This window comes from Coenobita brevimanus, chromosome 10 (genome assembly GCF_032717465.1).
Source record: "Coenobita brevimanus isolate Jiangsu-jjx chromosome 10, ASM3271746v2, whole genome shotgun sequence".
In the NCBI taxonomy this organism is placed as follows: domain Eukaryota; kingdom Metazoa; phylum Arthropoda; class Malacostraca; order Decapoda; family Coenobitidae; genus Coenobita; species Coenobita brevimanus.
This window is the reverse complement of record NC_136963.1, coordinates 608,496-621,071: the sequence shown is the minus strand read 5'-3', so window position 1 is coordinate 621,071 and position 12,576 is coordinate 608,496. Positions and strand designations below refer to the sequence as shown.

General features: G+C 44.1%; 1 protein-coding gene across 1 annotated transcript; it reads left to right on the top strand.

Annotated features, from left to right (window-relative positions):
• Positions 1-11,857: 11,857 nt before the first annotated feature.
• On the top strand, positions 11,858-12,271 carry LOC145410469 (protein FAM200A-like). The gene has a single exon (XM_080280626.1). It carries the CDS (start codon positions 11,858-11,860, stop codon positions 12,269-12,271), a length of 414 nt encoding a protein of 137 aa, XP_080136752.1.
• Positions 12,272-12,576: the final 305 nt, after the last annotated feature.

The following is a 12,576-nucleotide window of genomic DNA, read 5'->3' as shown; positions in this document are numbered from 1 at the left end:
ACTTGCCGTTATAGTTGTTGTTGAGTATCCCCTCTCCGTCTGCACGAGCTGGCCCGTCAACTGCAGGCAAGTTCCCGCCCCTTCAGTGCCACTCCGTGCAGTGAATCGATGCTTCCTTATAAGTGACAGCGCCTCACGACAACGAAACGCAGAGAAGTGCGGAGGTTTGGCTCCCGGATGAGCGCCGCATTTGCGTTTTTCTACTTAGTTGACAGGGACACCATAGTATGCTCCATAACAGCCCGTTATTTGGTTATATGGTTACCACCCAGCTTTGTAAATAGTTTCAGGATACAGGAAAAGGTAGGCTTGTCACTCAGTGTAGAGCCACTTGAAATAAAAAGTGGAATAATAATAAGATCGTTAAGAGTAAGAGTAAGAAGACGAACAACGACACCACCAACAGCAAAAACAGTGAGAGAAAAAATCATAAGAAAAGAAGTAGGGAATAATTACCAAAGTACACTATTGATGAGGGACCTTCAGGGTCATATTATGAGGCGTCGTTAAAACTTGTGGGAGTGAAATAACTCGCTTAAGAAAAAGGATTGGGGGGGGGGATGACTGGTGACAGTGCCGCTCCTAGAGATGCTCCTGTATCTGAGAAAATAATAACAATAAGATGTTAGACGAGCACGAAAACTAAGATGAAGAAGGAGAAGGAGAGGAAATGAAGAAAGAGGAGGAGGGCTAGGAGAAGATGGAGAAGAAGAAAGAAAAGGAGGAGGAGAAGGAAGAGGTACAACAAGAGGAAGACGAAGAAGAAGAAAAAGAAAACAGAGAGAGCGGGAGAAGGGGCGAGGCAGTACAGGGCAAGGCAGAGTGCCACTATTCACGTGTAAAATATATCGAAGGATAAAACTTAACCCTCAACTCTTTGGACTCTGTTTACAATGAGTCTATTCGAGACTGACAAAAAAAAATATATATATATGTATGAAGTGAGATAAGCATACATAGCAGCAGGGTTTGTGTGTGTGTGTGTGTGTGTGTGTGTGTGTGTGATAGAGAGAGAGAGAGAGAGAGAGAGAGAGAGAGAGAGAGAAAGAAAGAAAGAAAAAGAAAAAGAAGGAAGAAGAAGAAGAAATAGGAGAAGAAGAAAAGAAGCAGAAGAAAGTAGTAAGACTCAGAAATGAGAAAATGATAATATTTAAATATGTAACACGAGAGACAGAGAGGTGGGAAGGAGACAGATGAAGCAACAGCAACCGAGAGGTTAGATGTAAAAAGAGTTTGAGAAAAATAAGAATGCATTAAATTTATGAGCGTGAGGCACTAGGAGTGAATATTATGTATGTGTTTGTGACCCTTACAGCGATTTCAACCTTGGGTGAGGGTTCAAGGTTAAGGAATGGTTGAGTTTAGGAGTGGATCAGTTTGGCTTTATTCTTGTTCTCTCTCTCTATGATAAATTATGGTACGGCCGTCAGGGAGCTGGATACGAGACCAAAACAAGAGCGTCAACTAAACGAGAGAGAGAGAGAGAGAGAGAGAGAGAGAGAGAGAGAGAGAGAGAGAGATGGGGGAAAAAGGTTGCAGGGAAAGGAAGGGGAGATGGATGATGATGTAGGATAAAATAAAAAGGATAGAAATGGTAGAGGAGAGGAGGGGAAAATCTCTCTCTCTATCTGTCTGTCTGTATGTGGACAGATAGATCGGGAAGAATATAGAGGCAGATAGATAGATAGATTGAGAGGTGGGCAGATAGATGGATAGGTAGATAGATTTATAGATAGATGGATAGGTAGACAGACAGACAGATAGATACATCGGCACGTAGGTTGATGCGAAAAAAGTAGGGAAATGAAAAGATATCTACATAGGTAAATAGACAGGAATATATATATATATATATATATATATATATATATATATATATATATATATATATATAGAGAGAGAGAGAGAGAGAGAGAGAGAGAGAGAGAGAGGCAGGTAAGAGTGACGGGTTTGCTTGCATCGATCTTGGTTAATGACACAGGAAAATCCATTAAATGTGTTCACTGGAGAGAGAGAGAGAGAGAGAGAGAGAGAGAGAGAGAGAGAGAGAGAGAGAGAGAGAAATACAGGTTCTGAATCAAGACAGTGACGGTAATATATGACTTGGGTAAACAAACCATAAGTAAGATACACGAAGGAGGAAAAAAAAGGTGAGGAATTGAAAGCCGAATATAATTATGTGACGATATGAGACGTAAACAAGGTAACAAAAAACATCTTAACGAATAGGTTTAGTAAAAACTGGAAGTCTCTCTCTCTCTCTCTCTCTCTCTCTCTCTCTCTCTCTCATAACTGTTTATCAGACGTTAGAATACAATATGTGACGCCAGCAAGTTTCGGCCAAACAAGATAAAGGACACGTCTGATAGCCGCACCCATCCTAGTACGTCGCAAAAGGTATCTATTGTTTTTGACACCCCTCAAATACACCCCCTCCCCCCCCACACACACACCTCAGAGACACCCAAGATACACCCCAGGCGAGAAGCAGACACACCGCAATACACCCAAGCCCTCCGTACCCCACTTTCCATAAGTGTAACGCTTATGCTCAACGGCTGCAAGTGAGTGAGCGAGTTCGGGACACAGTTAGGGACACACATTTCGATGAGAAGATATTGGTGAATGGAGATTTTTTTTTTTTCCCCCTAAGTTCTCTGGTAAAAGAGATCGTTCCTACCCACTATAAAATCGTTTGACGACAGCAAGAATAAGCTCAATATAGACATTGTAATGGATAGGTTTAGGGAAATTCCTTTCAGCTCCCTCAGAAGGTTCTAAGGGTGTTCTTGAAGCCGAGTAAAATTGCCTGTTGCTTGCAAGAGTGTAATAAGAAAAACAGGGGAAGAGGAAGGAAGACTAGAGGGAAAGGGAGAGAGGAAGACACACCCAGGAAGACTATTAAACAGGATGAGGGGAAGGAAGACCAAACGGAGAGGGAGAGGGGTGAAGGAAGACCAAGGGGGGAGAGGGAGAGAGGAAGGAAGACAAGGGGAAAAAGAAGAGGGGAAGGAAGACTAAGGGGAGAAAGGTAGGGGATGGAAAACTAGAGGGAGAGGGAGAGGGGAAGGAAGACGAGGAGGAGAGATAGATAGATAGATCGATAGAGAGAGAGAGAGAGAGGAAGACAGGGGGGAGAGGGTAATGGGAAGGAAGACCAAGGGAAGAGGAAAAGGGAAAGGAAGACTAGGCGGAGAGGGAGAGTGGAAGGAACGCTAGGGGGAGAGAGAGAGAGAGAGGGAAAGGAAGACTAGGGTGAGAGGAAGAGGGGAAGGAAGACTAAGGGGAGAGGGAGACGGGAAGGAAGATCAGGGGGAGAGGGAGAGGAGGTAGACCAGGGGGAGAAGGAGAGGGAAAGGAAGACCATTGTGAGAGGGAGAGGGTAAGGAAGACCAGGGGGAGATGGAGAGGGGAAGGAAGACCAAGGGGAAAGGGAGCTCTAGGAGAAGGAATACCATGGTGAGGAGAGAAGGAACACCAGGGGGAGGAAGACGAGGGCGAGGAGAGAGAGAGAGAGAGAGAGAGAGAAACTAATGCCTGTATAGTTAAACTTTTTGTTCCATTTTAGATGCATTTGAAGGTCATCCTTCGCTGAATTGGTATTCTTTAAAAAATCCTTCCCTGTTTGAGCTGCTCGAAGGGCAAGGTCTTCCCTTCGAGCAGCCGAAATTATTGGAACTTGACGGAATCATCTGACCCGTCTCTTCAAAAATCCCTTTGCAATTTGTGTGTTCTTTTGTAGTTTATTGTCTTAAATATATTTAAAATATCGATGAAAGGTAATGTACGATTTTATTAATACGATTTATAACGATATACTGATCTTTTAAGTGCTATTTGTATCTCTTTAAAAGTGTTACCCATGTCGGCTGAGATGTTTATCCAGACATAAACAGAGCAGACGACGTACTACCTCCGATATTCATCCAGCCTTATGATCTATAAAAAAAATAATAAATAATTTGATTTTATGCCAGCTATCCCCGAAGGGCTAGGGCGTTGCCCCTGGATAGAGGACTTTTGGACTGGAGCGTGTAGCATTTTATGACCGGATGCCCTTCCTGATGTCTGCCTATGACCCTTGGGTGGACTCGATCCTCCGACCCTTCGGTCAGAGCGGAGCGCTCTAACCCACTGAGCCACTGACACTGACAAATCTTTAACATTATGGCCAGGGTCACACGAGGATATATATATATATATATATATATATATATATATATATATATATATATATATATATATATATATATATATTTTTTTTTTTCAAGAAATATTTTGCTTGTTAATTTGCCCGGAAAAGGAAAATCTGCCAGCAAGGTCACACGAGTGGTTCGGCTCATGTCTTCCAGCTGGAAAAAACAAGTGAGCACCGCCATGCGAGTAGGCTAAATGAGACGGACGTTAACAAGTGATTCTTATACTTACGAATAACAACATTAAAGATAATAATATTCCTCGAATATAATTTATTATCAAAATATTGTGCCATGAGGAGTGAACACCGCTGCGGTGTTGGCCAGAATGGCATTTATGGCTGAATACAAACCAACAGTATGGATGTGGTGGCCACCTCCCACATCTCAAATGTGTTGTGCTTTCATTATCCAGCACGAGATATGCGTGTTTTGATGTATTAGTTTATAAATTTAACGCTCCACCATACCAAATATCAGCAGGATGGGTCGATTTAACTTAACAAGGCTACCAACCTGAACATTTTCCCTTCCCTTCCAAGGGAATCTGTTAGAATACCGATGGAAATTAAAACACCTTCTGCGGGAAGGAAAAATTTAGGGAAGGGATTATTTTTAAGAATACGGCTGTAAATTCCAAGGTTGGAAGTAGGTGCCGACAGCTTCACCGGACGCCTTCCCTGCGTAGTGATGGATCCTTGCCGTGCTGTGCTGTGGGGCCAGTAATTACCCTGCTGTATCTGTCGCCAGCATTGTATTGGCGGGCTTGCGGGGCGGCTTAGGGCAGTGAATGCAGTGGAACGCGGTTGCTAATGACGTTCTCGATAGCTGTGGTGGTGGTGGCGGTGGTGATAATAGTAGTTAGCATGAGAGCATAGAAACGCGGTCGCTAATAACATACTAAATAACTTTGGTGGTAGTAGTAGTAGTAGTAGTAGTAATAGTAGTAGTAGTAGTAGTAGTATAGTAGTAGTAGCAGTAGTGATCATCGCCTAGTACTGTATTAAAGTGTGGTGAGAGCTTCGAGCAAGGAACCAGGTATGATATTCACAAACGCATGTACAATCATACCCTACGATGTAAATCAGGTTTTGATTCACAGGAAGAAAAATAGATGGGATGTTCTCGGCTTCGTGTCTTACCTGCAAGCATTAAGTATTATATTTACGACACAGAGATTATCGTAAGTTTGTGAACCCTCTCTAGGTCACTACACACATTGGAGGTAACAGTGATAAAGGTGGCAGTGTTGTTAGTGTGGCCTTCCTCTAGTAAGGATGGAGGAGTGTTAGCTGTGATATTTGGATGGTCAGGTTAATGTGTCTCATAGCACTGTATTAGCGTGTTTGTCAGACGGCCAGCGCTTTGAGAGAGGAACCAGATAGCTGTTATTATAGTTGGCAGCTGCGGAAGAGGCACTGTTGTTAATATGGCCTTCCCTTGGTAATGATAGGGGAACCTGAGCCGAGATATCTGGATAGTCAGGTAAATGTGATTCCTTCTGTATTCTGTTCTCTTTAAATTGACCGAAAAGTGCCATTTCTCAGTTCTTTTCTGTAGCAAGAGCTTGACACTAGAATATGATGCTGGTCACGAAAAAGTGCCATGGAAAGGTTGTAGGACCGTAATATTGTCATACAGTGTGCTATTGCTACAGTGAATAAGCTACAAAGGGACGAATTTCTCTTGAGCATCGCTTTACTCGTATAGTCAAGGTAAGCGGCAGATTACTATTGACGTTCCAGATAGCAGTTGCAGCGGCGGTAGTATAATCGGTATGACCTGCCCTTACTAATTATAGAGGAGCCAGGGCCGTGATGTTTCAATAGACAAGTAAGTATATCTCCTTCTATTGTTGTATTAGTGTGTGGATACAGCTGTAAGTGACGAACCAGGTCCTTACTGATGTTCCTGATATCATCTTCATAGGCGGTGGTGTTTTCAGTTTGGCCTTCCATTACTAATGATAGAGGAACCTGGGCCGTGATGTTTGGATAGACAAGTAAGGCTAATGGCATGCAGCATCAGGCAGGGAAATCCAGAGGGGCCTCTCGTGCCAAGGAGGCAAAGCAACCCACACAGCCTGGCGGTAATAATGACCCTGTGATTTGCTGGCGGAGATCTTTCAACACCCGCCCAGCCGCCATCAGCCTTGGCCTATCTGGGAGGGTCGTCATCCTAGGGGCCTCTTTCTTGCTCTCGGAAGCTAAGGTGCCCCTGGTGGTTATGGAGGTCATTGTGGTTTTGTTAGTGTGGGTTTCTTTTCCATTGGTTTATTTTCTTGGTAGATAATGCTTTCCCAGTCTTCTCGTCTCTCTACTTCTCATCTCCGTCTCTTTTTCCCCTGTTCTTCCTCTGACTCTCGGAAGCTCAGATGTTGATGATGGACAGAGATAGATAGATAGATAGATAGAGAGAGAGAGAGAGAGTCGTTTGTGTGTGTGTGTGTGTGTGTGTGTGTGTGTGTGTGTGTGTGTGTGTGTGTGTGATTTCTCCCATCGATATTGCATTCCTTACCTTTTCCCCTCCCTTTCATGCCATTCTTCACTTTCCCTGCCCCTTGTTATTCCCCACGCATTTGCGTTCAGAAGTCAGTACGAAGCAGGTGATTCTGGTGGGGATTGATGTGGAGATGTGGGGGAGTGAGTGGGGCCTATTCAGTGGTTCATTTCCCTCCTAGAGCTTGGAGAGGTATATGAGAGAGGGGAGAGTGAGTTGGAGAGAGGGCAGCGTAATAGCAGGGGACAGGGCGACGTGGAGGCGATTTGTTTGTGACCACACCTTTCGAGATGAAGGCTCTGGCTATAGCTAGATGGACAGACCTCGCTGTCTCGCTTTTCTTCACCCTCTCATTCAATGTCCAGAGAATACTCTCTTTCCCTTCACCTTGCTCTCTTCCCCTTCACCTTGCTCTCTTACCCTTCACCTTGCTATCTTCCCATTCACCTTGCTGTCTTCTCTTTCACCTTGCTCTCTTTCCCTTCACCTTGCTCTCTTTCCCTTCACCTTGCTCTCTTCTCCTTCACCTTGCTGTCTTCCCCTTCACCTTGCTCTCTTCTTCACCTTGCTGTCTTCCCCTTCACCTTGCTCTCTTCCCCTTCACCTTGCTCTCTTCTTCACCTTGCTGTCTTCCCCTTCACCTTGCTCTCTTCTTCACCTTGCTGTCTTTCCCTTCACCTTGCTTTCTTTCCCTTCACCTTGCTGTCTTTCCCTTCACCTTGCTCTCTTCTCCTTCACCTTGCTGTCTTCCCCTTCACCTTGCTGTCTTCTTCACCTTGCTGTCTTCTTCTTCACCTTCCTTTCCTTTTCATTAACAGGCTGTTGGTTTCTCAAGTCAAGTTCAAGGAGATGGTTTTCATACAAAAAATAAATGAAAAAGGTGAGCTGTAATGATGCTTTTAGGGAGCATTTATTAATTTGCTAATTACACACACACACACACACACACACACACACACACACACACACACACACACACACACACACACACACACACACACACACACACACACACACACACACACACACACACACACACACACACACACACCTATTAAGATGGAGAAAATCTAATCCACCAATTAATTCTTAATTTTCTGCTGTATTCTCTATACTAAATGATATTATTTTACTGGACCAAAGTGGTTCACTAAGGGGCTAAATGATTGGGGTCTCTGTGGCTTGTCTGTGGGAGGTGTGTGTGTGTGTGTGTGTGTGTGTGTGTGTGTGTGTGTGTGTGTGTGTGTGTGTGTGAGAGAGGGAGAGAGAGACTTGATATTCCGCTCCTTTGATTTATGCTGTAACACGGAGAGATGGAAGTGATAATGCGTAGAGAAGAGTAGGAGGAGGAGGGTTTAAAAACAAGGTGATGAGTGGTGAGATTGAGACTCGGAGATGCAGAAGGGAGAGAGAGAGAGAGAGAATTTGGAGAGAAATAGAGAGATGAGGGAGTTCGTTTCGTTTTCGTTTTGTTTTTAAAGGCTCCAAGATGCTTGCATGTGTCGGCCTTGGTCACCTAATGGCGGCTCTCCACGCTGCACGATCCAGTGCAGCCTCCCTGTTCAGTCCCTTAACCCTGAGGTCACACTTAATGACTTCGTCCCATGTCTTTCTCGGTCTACCCGTCATAACCCCACCCCCATATTAACATTTCTCACCTTCCTCACCCAATTATCATCCCCCATCCTCTCAACATGTCCAAACCATCTCAATCTACCTCTCCTCATCACAACACCAATACACTCCAGTCCCATCCTACCTCTCAACTCTTCCATTGTAAACCCAGCCCCTCCAGGCCTTGGACGCAGGGACGCACTGCACATCCACCTAATCATTGTCATTTCTGTACGTCTGAGCCGGCGAATATCTTCCTCCTTCACTGCCCAGGTCTCACTGCCATACAGCATTACACTCCTAACACATGCTGTATACAAAGACCCCTTAGCACGTAGGGAGAGCCCTCTCAATGTCAGGAGAGGCAAGAGCTCCCTGAACTTCTTCCAACCACTTCTCACCCTAGCCACGAGCTAGCTCCAGCCCCACCTCCAGCACACAATATGTCTCCCAAATAACAAAACTCTTCCACACACTCAAGAGATTCACCAGCAAGTTCAATCCTTTCACGTCTGACAATCTCCACCTGCTCACCCCGGCACGCCGTACACACAAAATCAGCATTATCTCGCAGTCTACCTCTGATACCACTACATCTCTTATGCACCCATTTATCACACACACTGCACAAGATGGAATTACTTCCCACGCCCTTGTGGCAAACTGCACATGGCCACTCTCCCTCGTCTTTGACAGTATCGCCACCAACCCTAGATATCATCACTTTTGTTTTATCTGCATTTACCCTTAAACCCTTTTGCCCCATACCATCTCTCCACTTCCTAAACCTTTCCTCCGCCTCCCTTTCATTCTCTGCAATCAACACCAAATCATTAGCATACAACAATTCCCATGTAGAAAAAAATAAGACAAATCAAAACAATGAAGGGAAAAGAAACATGTAAGGTAGAAGAGAAATTGAAGAACTGAAACGTAGATGGAGATGGAGACAGTGAATGGTAAAGGAGAGAGATAGAGGAGATTGACAAGGAGAAGTGAGAAGAAGGAAAGAGAGGAAAAGCACGATGAGTGAGGGATGGAGAATGAAAGTAGGACGATGATGGAGGAAATTCAAGGAGGAAGAGGAAGAGGAGAAGGAGGAGAAGGAAGCATAGGAGGAGGAAGAGGAGCAAGGCAAGAAGAAGGAAGAGGAAGAGGAGAAGGAGGAGGAGGAGGAACATGAGCAAGGGGAGAAGGATTAAGAGTACGAGGAGGAGGATAATTTTTTTTTTTTACTTTTTTCACCACACCAAGCCACCAGCAACACCGCTAATGAAACGAGTCCACCAAATGTATTCCATATGAGACGCCCCTGAGCCACCAAGGGGGTCCACCCAGCCTCCTACCCCTCCTGCCTGCCTGTCTGGGAACTGGGGATGATGGCTGTGGGGGCCTGGGAGCCGGTCCAAGCATTCTTTACCCTTATATGTCCAAGTTGTGACCTTCTGTGGCCGGGTTTGTGTTGTAATGTGGGGATGGGCAGCGTAGAAGTGTGTGTGTGTGTGTGTGTGTGTGTGTGTGTGTGTGTGTGTGTGTGTGTGTGTGTGTGTGTGTGTGTGTGTGCGTGCGTGCGCGCGCTCTCGTTTATGTTTGTTTGTGCGTTTGTTGTGTGTGTGCCCTTGTTTGTATGTTCGCTTGTTTGTTTATTTGTTTGTATGTATGTTTGTATGTATGTATGTATCACTAGATTTGTCCCAGTCATAAGGGGGTCGACGGTATCATTAATCACACTACTAAGCAAACAGCTCTGCTGAACAAATAATCATGCTCTAGCTGAAACATAATTCTAGAGTTGTCCCGGCCATGAGGGTTAGTGGCCCCAATTTTAACATCCCCAGCTTCCTATAAATACACTTTTGGCTGAACAAAATCGTCTGGCGTTAACCGGAATGAAATACGAGAGACGGGGCAGCCATGGAAGGGTTAACGTGTCGGCGGGGTTAAGATAAAATGGAGGCGTTTATGCAGAAGAGTGGAAGTGGGTGGACTGAATCTCTCTAGTTGGGTCGAGATAAGACTAATGAGTGTCTGCAAGGAAGGTGAAATGTCAGATGAAATGCTGGATTGTAGATGAGTCAGGAAGGTTAAGGATGGTGGACTGGGATAGAGTGAATTAATGAGTTGCTGTTGAGTTCAGCTGAAAATGAGGAATATATGCATAAAATGAGAATAATATGGATTGATGGACTGCGTTTGATTCAGCATAAATTAAGAGTATAATCCAGGGAGGAAGAATCGGAAAGAGATGGATTGTAGGTGAGTCAGAATGAGAGTAGGGAACATCTGCAAAATTGAGAAGCAGAATGGATGGAGGGACTTAAGATGAGGCCAGACAAGGTGAAGGAGGATATGTGAAGACAGAATAATATGGACTGAAGGACTGTACTTGGCTCAGGACAAAGTGAAGTAATACCTTGATATAAAATATATAATGGTAGAAGAAAATAAGGTAGTGAGGTCAAGATAAAATTGTTGAGTGTTTGCATAATGATGGAGCGGGGTAGGAGGAAGGATTGCAGCTGAGTGGAGATAAGATTATTGAGAGTCTGCAAGGAAGGTGGAGTGTAAGATGAAATACTGGAGAAAAGATGAGTCTAAAAAACGATGAGAAGGACTGGAATGATGGTAGTGTGGAACTAATGAGAAAGAAATGGACTGAAGTTGGGTCTAGATAGGACTGAGGAGTTTATGCGTGAAGATAGAATGATATGGATAGAACCGCTGCAGCTGAGTAGGGAAAACATGAAGGGTATTACAGAAGGGAGGAAGAATGATGAATGGGATGAAAAGAGCTGAAGCTGAGCCCGAAAGTAACTGATGAATTTAAGGAAGAGGACTGAATGAGAAGGAATAAAGAACTGCATTTCAGTCGAGAGAGGCGTGATCCTTTTATTCAGGATATTCTAACGGCGAAGTAATGCTGTCAGTGGTTGTGGTAATGGTCGTGACAATGCTGTTGGTAACGACGGCGTTAGTGATAACAGTAACTTAGAGGTGGTTGTGCAAGTGACAGTCACATATTAAAGCCATTTTAAATGTTTACCTGGCAGCGTGTAACGGAGAAAAAAAAAAACTATAATAGGGAAGCATAAAGTCCGGCAAAAAGAAAAACGCACTAAGAAAGTTGGTTTCGCATGGTAACGCTGGACTTGCTTGGGAGACTTCCAGGATGCTACGGTACGACAACATGGGGTGACGTGTGTTGCCAGGTGCCTGGCTGGGTGAAATGCGACCAAAAAATCCAACCAGTAAAACATTTATCTTAAGACTCAGAACTCTAAACGAAGGTGGATTTGGGTATCAGGGTATCATATAGAAGGATTGTATTCAGACCCTCATAATTGTTCTAGAGCAGCATTTCCCAACCTGAGGGAAATTTCCCCCTGGGGGGAAATTTCAGGATTCCAGGAGGGAAATTTTTTGAGGGAAATACGAATTACTAACTACTAGCCGACAGAAAAAAAAAAAAAACTCGTAGAATGTGGCGATTGACTTTTCTTCAAGTACTATTTAAAAATATAAATCAACATTTATGGTACTTTTAGGGGATGACTTCAAACGTTATATATTTCCTTGGTATCAACACTGAACACATTTCAATGAAGTTGGCGAGGAACCCATTCATGTGCCAGGTGGATGATGTTCCTGAGGGAGTGCAAGATGAGTTCTTGGAGCTCATACATGACTTTTCTGCCAAGGATAAATTTCGTGCACAAGACCTCGAGGATTTCTGGGTTCATGTGCGCGGAGCATATCCACAGCTGAGCACCAACGCATTGAAAATTCTCATCCTGTTTTCCACAACTTATCTGTGTGAGTCTGGTCTCTCTGCTTTACTCACAATCAAACCCAAAGTACGAAACCGTCTTGAAGTGGAATGTGACATGCGTTGCTCGCTGTCTACTACCTCCCCTGACATTGAGGCACTGATAAACAAAAAGCAATTTCAGCCATCCCACTAAATGACTGAGTCACAACTAAAGAAAGGAACTTTTAATTTACTAATTTTTATTATGTTATTTGTATTAATAAGCAAATAAATTTTGTGTTTTGACTGTTTTTTTCCTTGTCTATATGAAGGGGGAAATCCGAACAGGTGAACTGATTGAAGGGAGAAAAGACAGTAAAAAGGTTGGGAACCACTGTTCTAGAGGTTCTTGGGGACAGCAAAGGACTAATTTAAAATCGTTCCCGCAGTAACTCAGTGACCAAGGCGTTTGTAGCCCGGCCCAACGACAAAGGTTCAAAACTAAAGGACTGCAGTTCA